At 34.0% G+C, this 17,362-nt stretch overlaps 1 protein-coding gene across 7 annotated transcripts in view; it reads right to left on the bottom strand.

The window, feature by feature from the left end:
• Window positions 1–17,362, bottom strand: part of LOC142241118 (uncharacterized) — a 142,841-nt gene that overhangs the window by 26,844 nt on the left and 98,635 nt on the right. The window contains exon 1 of one of the 7 annotated variants that reach the window (XM_075312858.1): window positions 12,013–12,298. The exons of the other annotated variants lie outside the window; for them this stretch is intronic. Coding sequence (XP_075168973.1) covers window positions 12,013–12,037 — 25 coding nt within the window. The 5' untranslated portion in view covers window positions 12,038–12,298. Of the gene's footprint in view, window positions 1–12,012; window positions 12,299–17,362 lie in introns of those variants that run through there. 7 annotated transcript variants of the gene reach the window in all.

Below are 17,362 nucleotides of genomic sequence, written 5' to 3'. Positions count from 1 at the left end.
GGGTAAAACTCTGGCACACTTTGACTATAGAACTAATTGTTCTTCTTGTGCAAAATTTTAAGCAAATTAGGTTAAAACTCTGGCTTCTGGGGCCATATAAGTCCATATCGGGCGAAATATATATATGGGAGCTATATCTAAATCTGAACGGATTTCTTCCAAAATCAATAGGGATCTATTCTGAGCCAAAACACATACTTGTGCCAAATTTGAAGTCGATTGGACTAAAACTGCGACCTAGACTTTGATTACAAAAATGTGTTCACGGACAGACGGACAGACGGACATCGCTATATCGACTCAAGAGCCCACCCTGAGCATTTTTGCCAAAGACACCATGTGTCTATCTCGTCTCCTTCTGGGTGTTGCAAACATATGCACTAACTTATAATACCCTGTTCCACAGTGTGGAGCAGGGTAAAGACGTTAAAATTTCGATTTTTATTTTGTGGCAATTATAAAACCCAAAAAACTGAACTTTGTTCTCTGTCAGAATATATTAAAAAAATAATCAGAGGGCGTGTTGGAAATAAACATATTTGTTCACATTTCAATAAAAATGAATGAATAATTATTGTATTACTAATGCGCTGTTATAAACAAAACACATTAGGGTGGGTTAGAGATAGACAATTCACTATCAATCTTATTGACTTTTTGTGGTTTAACATATTTATCGAGATTTTCTATATTACTATGAATGAAAATATAAACAAGTATATATGGCCGTAAATTCGGCCAGGCCGAATCTTATGTACCCTCCACCATGGATTGCATAGAAAATTGTACTAAAGACTGTCATCCACAATCGAATTACACTTGCCGATGGCAAGGTATGTTAAAACTTCTTAACACCGTGTTCTCAATTGTAAGTTAGTTCATACGGGGTATATATTAAACAAAAAAGGTCGATTAAATACGTTAATAATTCAGTTTGACAAAATTTTCTATAGAAATAAAATTTTTACAAAACTTTCTATAGAAATTAAATTTTGATAAAATTTTCTATAGCAATAAAATTTCACAACATTTTCTTTAGAAATAAATTTTTGACACAATTTTCTATAGAAATAAAATCTTGGCAAAATTTTGTATAGTAATAAAATTTTGAAAAAATATTTTATAGAAATAAAATGTTGACAAAATTTTCTATAGAAATAAAATCTTGACAAAATTTTGTATTGTAATAAAATCTTGACAAAATTTTGTAAAGTAATAAAATTTTGACAAAATTTTCTATAGTAATAAAATTTTGACAAAATTTTTTATAGTAATAAAATTTTGACAAAATTTTTTATAGTAATAAAATTTTGACAAAATTTTCTATGCAAATAACATTTTGGTAGATTATTTTTGGGGATCGACATATATAACTATTGACTGATATGGACCAATTTTGGCATGGTTGTTAGCGGTCATATACTAGCGCAATGTACCACATTTCACCACGTACCAAATTTCAACCGGGTTGGATGAATTTTGCTCCTCCAATAGCTCCGGAGGTCAAATCTGGGGATCGGTTTAAATGGGGGTTATATATAATTAAGACCGGTATGGGCCAATTCCTGCATGGTTGTCAGAGACCCTATACTAACACCACGTACCAAATTTCAACCGAATCGGATGAATTTTCCTCATCCATGAGGCTCCGCAAGCCAAATCGGGGGATCGGTTTATATGGGGGCTATATATAATTATGGACCGATGTGGACCAATTTTTGCATAGTTGTTAGAGACCATATGCTTACACCATGTATCAAATTTCAGCCGGATCGGATGAAATTTGCTTCTCTTAGAGGCTCCGCAAGCCAAATTTGGGGTTCGGTTTATATGGGGGCTATATATGATTATGGACCAGGGATCCGGAGCGGTCCATTTTTTTCGCTCCGCTCCGCTCCCGCTCCGGAGAAAAGAAAAACGCTCCGCTCCACGCTCCGCTCCGAGAAAAAAAAAATCGCTCCGCTCCACGCTCCGCTCCGCTCCACGCTCCGCTCCGCTCCTCTTCGAGAAAATTATACTATATTATATAATTATATAATCTGAACCAATTTGCATAATATTTTGCGGGTTTAATTAATACCACAAAAGGTTACCTTGTGCAAAATTTGAGAAAGATCAGTTAAGAAATGAGGCCTCTACGGTCAAAAATAAGGTTATTAGGGGCGAATTTTTCAAAATCGGGCGATACATACATGGGAGCTATATCTACATCTGAACCGATTTCGATGAAATTTTGCACATACCGTTAGTACTATAGTGGACTGGATCTAGCCAACTTTGAGTAAGATCGGTTGATAAATAAGGGTTTTATGGCCAAGAAAAATCGGGCGGTACATATATATGGGAGATATAGCTAAATCTGGGAAAATCGGGCGATACATATATATGAGAGCTATATCTAAATCTGAACCGATTTGGATGAAATTTTGCAGACTTGAAGGGCGATGAAAAAGATTACCTTTTGCCAAATTTGGCGACGATCCGTTTGAAAAAAGCACAGCGTGACCCCATTTGCCGAAATCGGGCGATACATATATATGGGAGCTATATCTAAATTTGATCCGATTTCTTCCAAATTCAATAGCGTTCGTCCTTGTGCCCAAAAAACTCCCTGTACCATATTTCATCATAATCGGTTAATAATTGCGACCGGAATCCTGTGAACAACAAATACATGGACAGACGGACGGACGGACACCAAGCGCTAGATCGACTCAGGAGGTGATTCTGAGTCGATCGGTATATATTTTATGGGGTCTAAAATCAATATTTCTGGTAGGCACATTTTTTGGCAGATCAAACTTATTATACCCTAACCACTATGTGGTTTAGGGTATAATGACTTTAAAACAATGTGTTGAAACATTTTATTAATTTTGAAGATTTTTTCAGAAATATTAAATCCATTTTGACTTCATTAAAACGAAATTTTCATTCATGTTAGGATACACATTTTTATGTCGAATCACTTAGCTATAAGAACAAAAAGACTTCATTGAAAAGTTTAGAGACTTTTAGACAAGGAAAAAAACTTTATTTCAGAGAAATACGTCTTCTATTCTAAGCAAAATTAGTACTCGTATTTTAAGCATGTGAAATATTTGGCCTCCCGACAATATTCTTTGCGGTGCACCATCTACTATTTAATATGTGATAGAAACCAAATTTATGAAAATGGACCAAAATCACCAAATTCTGTTTGGTCCGACCATCGGACCAAATTTAAAAATTAGAAATCTTTTGGACCAATTTTGGTCCGATCGGACGAAAACGGCAACGCTGATTGGAATTGAAAGTCTATACACAGAGTAGAAGTAACTACTCTCGGAAAGTTTTTTTTTGTTTTGCAACAGACGTAGAGAAGAGGTTTTGTTATATTTGTAATGTGTGTGTGTATGTTTATGTTTGCAACAACCTCCATCGAAATCAGCCCGTGGTATACCTACGAATATTCTTACTCAGATCTAGTGTTACTTAATTTCGCTTTTTTCCCTTTATTGTAAAAATACATTTTCGAACAGCGTTTTTAAGAAATGTTCGTTCTCAAAAAAAGTAGATAACATGCAATAATACAAATCAAGTCATTAGTTTTCAATGTGAGAAAAAATTAAAATAAATGTATATGCACACACTTTTCAACCAAAATTGAAACTATGCATAATTTAAATTAATTTTCGAGAACTAATATCAGATATAAGAGAATGCTAGGATATAGTACAATAGTAAAGCAAATATGAATGTACTTGCTTCTAGGAAGCAAATGTTAATTTTTCATTTTTTTAGATTTTTTTCGTCAGTTGTTATCAAAATCCTTTAAAAACGAGTTAACAACAATTTTATTTTCCATATTAAGACTCGACTTCCAGTAGAAATTATGCTATGTTTCATGTAAAAAGCGTCTTTGAATTAAAGTGTTGAAAAACATGTCTTATTTTTTAACGATTTTTTGCTTTGTAGGCAAGATGCAAAAAGGAAACAAATTTAAAGACAATTGTATTAATTTTAAAGAATTGTTCTTAATTATTAAAGTCACGTTGACCTTACCTCAAAAATTTTATCTTTCATGTTATGATACACATTTTTAAGTAAAATCACTTAATTATAAGGACATTACAACTTCATTCAAAAGTTTATTGACATTTGGACTAGGAAAAAACTTTATTTTAGAGAAATGCGTCTTCCATGTTAAGCAAAATTTGCATTCTTTTTCTAAGGACATGAAATCTTTGACTTCACGACAATATTTTTTTTTTCAGTGTAGAAAACTAAAAAATTAAATATAAATAAGATCGTTTAATTGCATTTATTTGACGTTCATTACAAACATCTTTGTAGTAATACGGGATGAAATTGGTCGAAAGTACTGTTGTTACTTTTACAACACATACTAGAGATATATTTTGACATTTGCCGTTTTTGAAAACAATTACTAAAAAAACACGTTGTGTTTTCCCCAATGTACGTACGTACAAAAATACATATCGTACATTTTAAACGTTTACTCACACTACGCTAAGTACTAGCTATATTTGAAATTACCTACACAGTGTAATTTCAAAGTTACACATTTCATTCAAGTAATATTTTATTCGGAGCGGAGCGGTTTTTCATTTGGAAACCGCTCCGCTCCCGCTCCGCTCCGGATTTTAGAAATGCCGCTCCCGCTCCGCTCCCGCTCCGGCAAAAAAAGGGCTTGCTCCGCTCCGCTCCACGGATCCCTGTTATGGACCGATGTGGACCAATTTTTGCGTGTTTGTCAGAGACCATATACTAACAGCATGTACCAAATTTCAACCGGATCGGATGGAATTTGCTTCTCTAGAGGCACCGCAAGCCAAGTCTGGGGATAGGTTTATATGAGGGCTATATATAATTATGGACCTATGTGGACCAATTTTTGTGTGTTTGTCAGAGACCATATACTAACAGCATGTACCCAATTTCAACCGGATCGGATGGAATTTGCTTCTCTAGAGGCACCGCAAGCCAAGTCTGGGGATAGGTTTATATGAGGGCTATATACAATTATGGAGCGATTTGGACTAATTTTCGCATGGTTGTGAGAGACCATATACTAACACCATGTACCATGTAATAAAAAAATAACCATTGGTGAGATATGAATCTGTGTTTTTATACCCTCCACCATAGGATGGAGGGTATATTAACTTTGTCATTCCGTTTGTAACACATCGAAATATTGCTCTAAGACCACATAAAGTATATATATTCTGGGTCGTGATGAAATTCGGAGTCGATCTAAGCATGTCCGTCCGTCCGTCTGTTGAAATCACGCTAACTTTCGAACAAAACAAGCTATCGACTTGAAACTTGGCAAATTGGCTTGTGGAGCCTCTTGGAGGATCAAATTTCATCAGATTCAGTTGAAATTTTGTATTTTGTGTTAGTATATGGACACCATATAAAGCGACCCCCATATTTCAATTCTGGCTCTCTAATTACCGCGCAAAACTTCATATCCGTAAACTTTCCTATATATACCGATCATGAAGTGAATTATATACGTATTAAATCTGTGTTTTTTTCCCGGACTCTGCCCCAGGGAAATCAACAATAGTTGATTGGTATGCAAAATTCAAGCGTGGTGAAATGAGCACGGAGGACGGTGAACGCAGTGGACGCCCGAAAGAGGTGGTTACCGACGAAAACATCAAAAACAAGTAAGGAAAGTCTAAAGTCGGGCGGGGCCGACTATATTATACCCTGCACCACTTTGTGGATCTAAATTTTCGATACCATATCACATCCGTCAAATGTGTTGGGTGCTATATATAAAGGTTTGTCGCAAATACATACATTTAAATATCACTCGATTTGGACAGAATTTGATAGACTTTTACAAAATCTATAGACTCAAAATTTAAGTTGGCTAATGCACTAGGGTGGAACACAATTTTAGTAAAAAATATGGGAAACATTTAAATCTGAAGCAATTTTAAGGAAACTTCGCAAAAGTTTATTTATGATTTATCGCTCGATATATATGTATTAGAAGTTTAGGAAAATTAGAGTCATTTTTACAACTTTTCGACTAAGCAGTGGCGATTTTACAAGGAAAATGTTGGTCGAAATCAGAAAAACATATATATGGGAGCTATATCTAAATCTGAACCAATTTAACCCAAATTTGGCACGCATAGCTACAATGCTAATTCTACTCCCTGTGCAAAATTTCAACTAAATCGGAGTTAAAAATTGGCCTCTGTGGTCATATGAGTGTAAATCGGGCGAAAGCTATATATGGGAGATATATCTAAATCTGAATCGATTTCAACAAAATTTGGCACGCATAGCAACAATGGTAATTCTACTCCCTGTGCAAAATTTCAACTAAATCGGAGCAAAAAAGTAGCCTCTGTGGTCATATGAGTGTAAATCGGGCGAAAGCTATATATGGGAGCTATATCTAAATCTGAACCGATTTCAATAAAATTTGGCACACTTGACTACACTACTAATTGTACTCCTAGTGCAAAATTTAAACCAAATTGAAACAATAAAACTCTGGCTTCTGGGACCGTATTAGTCTATATCGGGCGAAAGATATATATGGGAGCTATATCGAAATCTGAACCGATTTCAATAAAATTTGGCACACTTGACTATAGTACTAATTGTTCTTCTTGTGCAAAATTTTAAGTAAATTACGGTAAAACTCTGGCTTCTGGGGCCATATAAGTCCATAACGGGCGAAATATATATATGGGAGCTATATCTAAATCTGAACCGATTTCTTCCAAAATCAATAGGGATCTATTCTGAGCCAAAACACATACTTGTGCTAAATTTGAAGTCGATTGGACTAAAACTGCGACTTTGATTACAAAAATGTGTTCACGGACAGACGGACATCGCTATATCGACTCAAGAGCCAACCCTGAGCATTTTTGCCAAAGACATCATGTGTCTATCTCGTCTCCTTCTGGGTTTTGCAAACATATGCACTAACTTATAATACCCTGTTCCACAATGTGGAGCAGGGTATAACAAGATATCGACTTGAAACTTGGCAAAATTATTCGTTATTGATGTAGGTCGGATGGTATTGCAAATGGGCCATATCGGACCACTTTTACGTATAGCCCCCATATAAACCGACGCTCCGATTTGGCTTGCGGAGCCTCTAGGAGGATCAAATTTCATCAGATTCAGTTGAAATTTTGTATTTTGTGTTAGTATATGGACACTATAAAAAGCGACCCCCATATTTCAATTCTGGCTCACTAATTACCGCGCAAAACTTCATATCCGTTCGTAACTATTTGTAAACTTTCCTATATATACCGATCATGAAGTGAATTATATACGTATTATATCTGAGTTTTTATACCCTCCACCATAGGATGGTGGAGGGTTTGTAACACACCGAAATATTGCTCTAAGACCCCATAAAGTATATATATTCTGGATCATGGTGAAATTCTGAGTCGATTTGAGCATGTCCGTCCGTCCGTCTGTTGAAATCACGCTAACTTCCGAACGAAACAAGCTATCGACTTGAAACTTGGCACAAGTAGTTGTTATTGATGTAGGTCGGATGGTATTGTAAATGGGCCATATCGGTCCACTTTTACGTATAGCCCCCATATAAACGGACCCCCAAATTTGGCTAAGAGAAGCAAATTTCATCCGATCCGGCTGAAATTTGGTACATGGTGTTAGTATATGGTCTCTAACAACCATGCAAAAATTGGTCCACATCGGTCCATAATTATATATAGCGCCCCATATAAACCGATTCCCCGATTTGGCTTGCGAGGCCTCTAAGAGAAGCAAATTTCATCCGATCCGGCTGTAATTTGGTACATGGTGTTAGTATATGGTCTCTAACAACCATGCAAAAATTGGTCCACATCGGTCAATAATTATATATAGCCCCCATATAAACCGATCACCAGATTTGACCTCCGGAGCCTCTTGGAAGACCAAAATTCATCTGATTCAGTTGAAATTTGGTACGTGGTGTTAAAATATGGCCTCAAACCCCATGCAAAAATAGCCTATAAACATATATGTGTTTAGTAGCTTGGAGCGCTATTTAACAGGGAGCGATATTGAATTAAGTTGGTGGTTGTTGCTTGTTATTACAAAATTAACATTTTATTTTTCCTTGGGCAATTGATCAGCTACTTCTTTGATCCTTACAAACTGTGTGGTCCGCTGTTCGAATCCCCGTCCGGCAAAAAGTAAAATTAAAATAAAAAAATCATACAATTGAATAATTTCTTCTACAATGTTTGTATTACAGAAAAAGGTGCTAAGAACTAAAAAATCTCGTGGAAGTGAGAAAGATGTGGGGGAATATACAATTGGGCAGAAACAAAATTTTGAGCATTCAGGTCGAAAACCTATGTTGTTAGCACCTATATTACCTGTTTATTTTCATAATTCATTATGATTGTAAATACATAAAAAAATAAATAAAATTTTGAGCACAATATTGTTTGGGAGAATTTTTTTTAAGCATATAATATTTTTGGGTGCAAAATGCTTCCAAACATATTATATGTTCACATAATAACATATTGTTTTTTGGAAGACAACATTATTGAATTTGGATGCAAAAATACAAAATGTTTGGAACTTAGACTACCCAAACATATATTGTTTAGACCAATATGCTTTCAAACATATTATATATTGGAAGAGATCAAACATATAAATGTTTGGGCAATACCCAAAAATGTATATGCTTGAAGCAAAATATGTTTGGGAGTATATGTTACAGAAGCGATTTTTTGTGAGCGTGTGGAAGAGCAAAATTCTTCCCATTCGGTTGAAATTTGGTATATGATGTTAGTATATGTTATCCAACAACCATGCATGAATTGGTTCCTATCGGTCCATAATTATATATAGCTCCCATATAAACCGATCCCCAGATTTGACCTCCGATGCCTTTTGGAGAAGCAAAATTCATCCGATCTGCTTGAAATTTGGTACGTGGTGGTAGTATATGATATTTAACAACCATGCCAAAAGTGGTCCATATCAGTCCATAATCATACATAGCCCCGATCCCGAGATTTGGTTTTGGAGCCTTTTGGAGGAGCAAATTTCATCCGAGTGGGTTGAAATTTGGTACATTGTGCTAGTATATGGTCGTTAACAACCATGCCTAACTAGGTCCATATCGGTCTATAGTTATATATGGCCCTCAGATAAATCGATCCCCAGTCACACAAAAATTGGTCCATATCAAGTTCATAATTGTATATAGCCCCATATAAGCGACCCCCATATTTCAATGCTGGATACCTTGCCACCGGTATCCATGGTGGAGGGTACATAAGATTCGGCCTGGCCGAACTTACGGCCGTATATACTTGTTTTGTCTAATATATACCACGTATGGAATATTTTACAATTTAGAAGACGATGTTAAGAAGTTTTAAGATACCTTGCCATCGGTAAGTATTACCACAACCCAAGTAATTCGATTGTCAGTCTTTAATAGATCAATTCCATGATGGAGGGTACATAAGATTCGGCCTGGCCGAACTTACGGCCGTATATATTTGTTCGATATAGATTTTCCGATTTGTTTGAAATATAAGGGACATCTATGTGGAAACCATGAGGTGAAAGAGACGATCGACACTTCGATATTTTTTAAATGCCAACCTTACTATCTAAAATGCCCCAGGTGCAAAAGTTCAACGGATTGATATGGGGAGATTTTAGTGGCCTTTTTATACCCACCACCATGACGGGGGTATAATAAGTTTGTCATTCCGTTTGTAACACATCGAAATATCGATTTCCGACTATATAAAGTATATATATATATATATATATATATATATATATATATATATATATATATATATATATATATATATATACACAGTCTTACACAAGTTTACATACGGTTTAAGAAATTGTATTTTCTTTAATTAATAAAATATAATAAAATATGCATATATATGCTTTAGATTTTGTAAATTAATTTGAAAAAGAAAGTATTTGTCAATTTTCAAGAAGATTTTTTTAGTCTGGATTATAAACAACAACAAGAAACATGTTTAGTTATAAGGTAAAAACCTCAAGGGTACGTAAATTTATGTGAGACTGTGTATATATATATATATATATATATATATATATATATATATATATATATATATATATATATATATATATATATATATATATATATATATATATATATATATATATATATATATATATATATATATATATATATATATATATATATATATAATATATATTATATATATATATATATATATATATATATATATATATATATATATATATATATATATATATATATATATATATATATATATTCTTGATCAGGGAGAAATTCTAAGACGATATGACCTTGTCCGTCTGTCTGTCTGGCTGTCTGTCTGTCTGTTGTAATCACGCTACAGTCTTCAATAATGAAGCAATCGTGCACAAACTCGTCTTTTGTCTGCAGGCAGGTCAAGTTCGAAGATGGGCTATATCGGTCAAGGTTTTGATATAGTCCCCATATAAACCGACCTCCCGATTTGGGGTCTTGGGCTTATAGAAATCGTAGTTTTATCCAATTTGTCTGAAATTTAAAATCTAGAGGTATTTTATGACCATAAAGAGGTGTGCTAAAAATGGTGAGTATCGGTCCATGTTTTGGTATAGCCCCCATATAGACCGATCTCCCGATTTTACTTCTTGGGCTTATAGAAACTGTAGTTTTTATCCAATTTGCCTGAAATTGGAAATCTAGAGGTATTTTCGGGCCATAAAGAGGTGTGCCGAAAACGGTGAGTATCGGTCCGTATTTTAGTATAGCCCCCATAAGAACGATTTCCCGATTTAACTCCTTAGGTTTCTAGAAACCGTAGTTTTTATCCGATTTGCCTGTAAGTATTCTAGTATTTAAGGCTCACAAAAACGTGTATCGGATTAAATTTTTATCGGTCCACTTGGTAATGCCTCCATATAAACCGATTTCAATTATTGAGAGTATAACATAGAAGGCGCACTGATCATGAAAATTGCTTGAAACTCAATATAAAATTTCCAGATTTTATTTCTCGGGTGAAAATCTACACATTTAAAATTTCAAATCAAGACGTTATTTAATAATTTTCTTGCACACTTACACGAGGTGTTAATGATTCCTCTAAAACTCAAACAAAAATGGTTCTTATAAATCCAGAATCTGATGTAGTCGTCATAGGTAAAATCTTTCAATTTATCTTCGTGAAGTGTACTGGTTCAACTGCTCTGCTTGATCTGTCCTCATACCCTATGATATTTCAAAGGAAACCCTAATATTTGATTCATGGTGGTGGGTGTTTAAGATTCGGCCCGGCCGAACTTACTGCTGTATATACTTGTTAACAATTAAACTCGATCATTTTATTTATTCACAAACTGCTCATATTGGAATGGCTTTTCATCAAAGAAAACCAAAATCGTTTATTGGCCACTTTGTGCATACAGAACAGGGTTTTAGTGCACCTGGTTTTTGTACATCGGTAAGCTCTTCCACTCACGAGCAAGTTTTCTACTACAGCGACGTGGATTTCCCTTACTTTTTGGATACGATGCAATACTCAATACATCACGGTTATCACGCTTGAATTCGACCACGAATAACATTATTTTCGATTGCAATAGATCAAAATTTTTGTAAACTTGTATACAATAAAATGAACTGGCACTACAATAAATCTATTGGGTTTCTGACGAGCAACCATCGGCTTTCTAATAGCAACCTGAAGTTGATAGCAATAGATATCAATTATTAAAGCTTTTAAAGATATTGGATTCCTTGAGTGTAGAATAAATTTGGGGCACAATTATTTGGGACACAATTAGTTGGTATCCATTTAAGAAAAAATTGCAATCAGTGTAGAAGGTACTCGATTTTCTTCGCATTTATTTTAAAATATTTTTTTTTTTTGAAAATACTTTTTAATTTACTTATCCAAATCAATAATAATATTTTCTATTAATTAAATAAAATACCATTACCATTACAACTTTTGTGATAATCCATAAGATTCCAAATTTGCAGGTTACGGCTACGAGGTAGGAATTATTTGTAACGCGATAATTTTCGTATAATCCAAACGGTTAAAACTCACGTATATCGGTTAGCATTCGCTACGATCCAATGATGTAGATGACGACATAGGGAATGGGTTTCTTCTTTTCAGTATGCAAACGTATTAACAAAACTTTTTTTGTTTACTTTAGCCACAATTTCATTTTGTGCTATTGTATATTTTTATTTTATTATTATAAATTATTCTATTTGTTTTTTTTTTTGTTATTTTGTGATTATAAACGATTCCATTTTTTACTCTTCTGGTTTAGATTTATTTATTTATTTTTCTTTTTTTTTGAGAATTTACAAAACCAATTAATTTCTGGAATGAAATACTAGTAATATCGAGACCAGTTACCGGACCAACTGAAACTGAATGTCGTCTTAGTGCGCTTGGTTTCTGTTTCTGGTTACAATTAAATCGCCTGATGCTTTGTTTATTAAAGAAAAAGAGTTATTTTTCTTAAGTTTGCAAGAAAATAAAAAAATACACGATTAAAAAAAATATAACAACAACATTGATGTAACATATGCATTATAAAAATAAATTTTAAGAAAATGTTGTTCGTTTATAGTAAGTAGCGATACTGAGATTTAGCTGTAATGTACTTCACCATTCATTCATCCATTCCTCTCTGATACAAAATGCCTCATGAAATTGTCTAATGCAATGGCAAGAGGAAAGAGGAAAGAGGGAATGATGGCTGGATGGATGGATCATCATAATGGGGTGGTCGGTAATAATTAACATCATCATAATTTGCTTAAGCTCCGTAACTATCATCATCAACAGTCAGTCAGGCAGTCAATCTTTAACAATTTAAGACCCGCAACTTTTGCAATCTTGGCATATTGAAGGAATGCATTGCGGAATGAGAGAACGTTGCACCACAGTGGGGGAAATGTAGGTGTGTTCGCGTGGTTTTACAGTAGAAAATTATTTCGTCGAAATCTTGCGCAAGAGAGTGGAAAGTGGGTTTTATTTGCTTTACTCAAATTAAGAGAAAGGTACACTGAAAACACTTTACTTGGATCCCTTAAGGGTTTTGGTATTGATTCCGAGCCAAAAAAATATTGTTTGGATCATATGCTGCAAGAAATTTTGGGTCATAAGAAAGTCCTCGGTGTAATTTGTGGCCACTTTTGCTCAGTGCGGATAAAAAGAGACCATTTCAGAGAGAGAGAGAGAGAGAAACTCCGGTGGAGTTTTTCGTGAAATTCAACGTAACTCGGATCCATACTGAAGACAAACGAACAGTGGAAACAATGGACTGCACCCTCCTAATAAGCTTCGAAGATGGTGAAGACTTTCCCATCGGCCGTAAAGGACAAGGGACCTCCTTTTTATAGCTGAATTTTCTATAGAAATAAAATTTGGACAAAATTTTCTATAGAAATAACATTTTGACAAAATTTTCTATAGAAATATAATTTTAAGAAAATTTTCCATAGAATTAAAATTTTGAGAAAAGTTTTTATAGAAATAAAATGTTGATAAAATTTTCTATAGAAATAAAATTTTGCCAAATTTTCTATAGAAATAAAATTTTGCCAAATTTTCTATAGAAATAAAATGTTGACAAAATTTTCTATAGAAATAAAAATTTGACAAAATTTTCTATAGGAATAAAATTTTGACAAAATTTTCTATAGAAATAAAATTTGGAGAAAAATTGCCATAGAAATAAAATTTTGAGAAAATTTTCTGTACAAATATTGCAAAATAATTGTTTAAGTTCAAATTATGTTTTTATGTTTATTCGTATTAAGGGGATTTAATTCGCAGTTTATTGATTTTTCCCTCTCGTTAGAAAATACATATGCACTAAGCTCTCTGTGCTCTCAGCACAATTCGTTACATTTTCTAACGAGTCGCGTTGTTGACGTTTACCGCCTTTCGGCATTCTAGCTGTGTTCGTTATTGGATTACGTCCTTATAGCAACGATTTTTGTAAAAGGTAAATATTGTACCCAAGAATTTCAATAAAATTGATGTATTATTGAAAAAAAAAAACTGAATCCTGTGTTTTATTTGTTTATTTTATTCTCGGTGCTAGGCATTCAATAATATTTTTTGGTTTGATAGTCTTTTGGTAAAATTTTCTCCAAATTTTGGTAGATTATTTTTGGCTCGAGTGGCAACCGTGTTATCAATTCGCAAGAACAAAAAAAAAAACTTTTCTTCGGATTGGTTAAAGAAGTTGGAGCATCGTTGGCCCTAGTGTAACCAAAGGCAATTGCATCTAAGGTTATTCAAAAAGAAATTTCATTGAGTTCAAAAGTAATCTTGGCGGAAAAATCGTAACCCGATGTTGTTGAAGTGCTCAATGTGTATCGCATCATATATAGTTATAACGATACTGGTAGTGTTGTCAAACACAACCGAGTAAAGGTTCGAATTCAACGAATAAAACGAACACTTGAAAATGAACGAGATGTTTGTGTATCGCATCATAAATTGTTATAACGATACTGGTAGCGTTGCCAAATGCAACCGAATTGAGGTTTAAATTGGGCGAAAATACCGCTGGCCACACTGAAAAAAAGCATGCACGTTTCCAAAGATTTCGTCTTTACTTTAAAAATTTTGGTATTGATTCCGAGCCAAAGAAGCGGAGAATACAAGTGAGGATACTTTTACGACACAATTCTCTTTTGAATTTGGGTTTTGTGTACTTGCTTCTAGGAAGCAAATTTTAATTTTTCGTTTTTTTTTCAGCTAGTTTTCTTCATATGCTATCAAAGTCCTTAAAAAACGAGTTAACGACAACTTTATTTTCCAAATTAAGACTCGACTTCCAATAGAGATTATGCTATGTTTCAAGTAAAAACGTCTTTAAAATAAAGTGTTGAAAAACATATCCTATATTTGACCGATTTTTTGCTTTGTAGTCAAGATGCAAAAAGACAATAAATTTAAAGACAATTTCATTAAATTTAAAGAATTTTTCGGAATTATTAAAGTCAAGTTGACCGTAGGCCAAACATTTTTTTCTTTCATGTTATGATACCCATTTTAAGTGAAATCACTTATTTATAAGGACAATACGACTTCATTGAAAAGTTTATGGACTTTTGGACAAGGAAAAAAACTTTATATTAGAGAAATGCGTCTTCTATGCTAAGCAAAATTTGCATTCGTATTTTAAAGACATGAACTTTTAAAGACATTGACCTCACGACAATATTTTTTTCAGTGCACTCTCCAATCGTCTTCATTCGATTTTTTTCCTTGTTTTCCTAACAGATGTACTTCGACAAATTGTTTTCAAAAATCTCCCACTGTACTGTGTGGTGTTTTAATGTGTGAATTTGATGTTTGGTATTTAATCGAATAGAAATTCATTGAAAGCGTTTGGTGTTTAATCCACATCTCGTTTTGTATTAGCGGTTGATGCACTTTACTCTTGACTGAGTATTTGAAGAAAAGAAAAAAAGAGTGCAACAATGAAAATACCCAACAACACCAACACTTTAATAATTAAATAATAAAATGTGGAGTAACATGTAATGATGCTCTTCATGTAATGTCTCATTAAAATAAAACACAACTAAAGATAATATAACAAACTTTAACACTGGCATTATTATGATCGATCTTATCAACATTTCAATACAAAATTGTTGTGAATTAGCAGTAATTTCTTTGAAATCCTTTCGATTTCAAATAGAAATGCATTCACATTCCTACGGTTGGCTAGGCATGAAATATGTCATCAGTTTGGTTTGGTCGAAGATGGTAGATTGTATGAGACGACATTTTGTTGTGCAAATTGATGGAAACAGGTTTAATATGAGGTCTGTAGTATATTTGTTATACCCTCCACCATAGGATGGGGGGTATATTAACTTTGTCATTCCGTTTGTAACACATCGAAATATTGCTCTAAGTCCTGAGATCCTGAGTCGGTCTAAGCATGCCCGTCCGTCCGTCCGTCTGTTGAAATCACGCTAACGAATGAAACAAGCTATCGATTTGAAACTTGGCACAAGTAGTTGTTATTGATGTAGGTCGGATAGTATTGCAAATGGATAGTATTGCAAACGGTCCACTTTTACCTATAGCCCCCATATAAACGGACCCTCAGATTTGTCTTGCGAAGCCTCTAAGAGAAGTATATTTCATCCGATCCGGCTAAAATTTGGTACATGGTGTTGATATATGGTCTCCAACAACCATGCAAAAATTGGTCCACATCAGTCCATAATTATATATAGCCCCCATATAAACCGATCCCCAGATTTGGCTTGCGGAGCCTCAAAGAGAAGCAAATTTCATCCGATCCGGCTGAAATTTGGTACATGGTTTTGGTATATGTTCTTTAACAACCATGCAAAAATTGGTCCACATCAGTCCATAATTATATATAGCCCCCATATAAACCGATCCTCAGATTTGGCTTGCGGAGCTTCAAAGAGAAGCAAGTTTCATCCGATCTTGCTGAAATTTGCTACATGGTGTTGGTATATGGTCTCTAACAACCGTGCCAAAATTGGTCCATATCAGTCCATAATCATATATAGCCCCCATATAAACCGATCCAGAGATTTGGTTTTGGGGCATCTTGGAGGAGCAAAATTTCAAATTTCAAATTTCAAAATGGTGTTAACTTCCCATAAAATTTAAAACTTTGAGAAAATAAAATTTAAACTAATGGAAAAGTGCCACAAAATAGAAATAAAAAGTATCACAGTTAGTGGCACAAAAAAAGGAACCCAGCAAAAAAAGCGTCGCCAAAAAAGTAATGAAAATGTTCTTTTTGGACCCGGAAGTGTTGCAAAATTGACGCGGAAGCGATGAATTTAACATGGGCTTGTCATAGGACCGAAGTCCTCCATTTCAACAGCCGTTGCACTGAATTTGCATCACTTCTTTAGGTGTGATTCGAATTCAATGTTTTGGATGTAAATTAAAGAATTCGGCTATATTTTGTCAAATAAATATTTTTTATAAATTTTTATAATTTTTAAGGGATTCTAACGCTTGTCAGAAACGTTTGACTTCAAATATTTTCAAAAATTCACAATTTTTTCAGATTGGATTTACCATTTTTTCGACGAAATTTAAATGATTTGTACCATTTTATGAATTCTTACTCTGTTTTTAACCTATTTGAAACAAAAAAAGTTAAAATTACCCATTACGAGTATGAAAAACCCATGTTATAAAAAATTTAATTAAAAGAACTGTCTGGGTAGTTAAAATAAAGAACATCATTGGGAGTGCATCTTCTGGAAGTGCTTTAAAAGTTGTGCCTTCGGAAGAACTTCCAA

Source organism: Haematobia irritans, chromosome 5 (assembly GCF_050003625.1).
Source record: "Haematobia irritans isolate KBUSLIRL chromosome 5, ASM5000362v1, whole genome shotgun sequence".
NCBI lineage: Eukaryota > Metazoa > Arthropoda > Insecta > Diptera > Muscidae > Haematobia > Haematobia irritans.
This window is presented reverse-complemented; position numbering and strand designations above follow the sequence as displayed.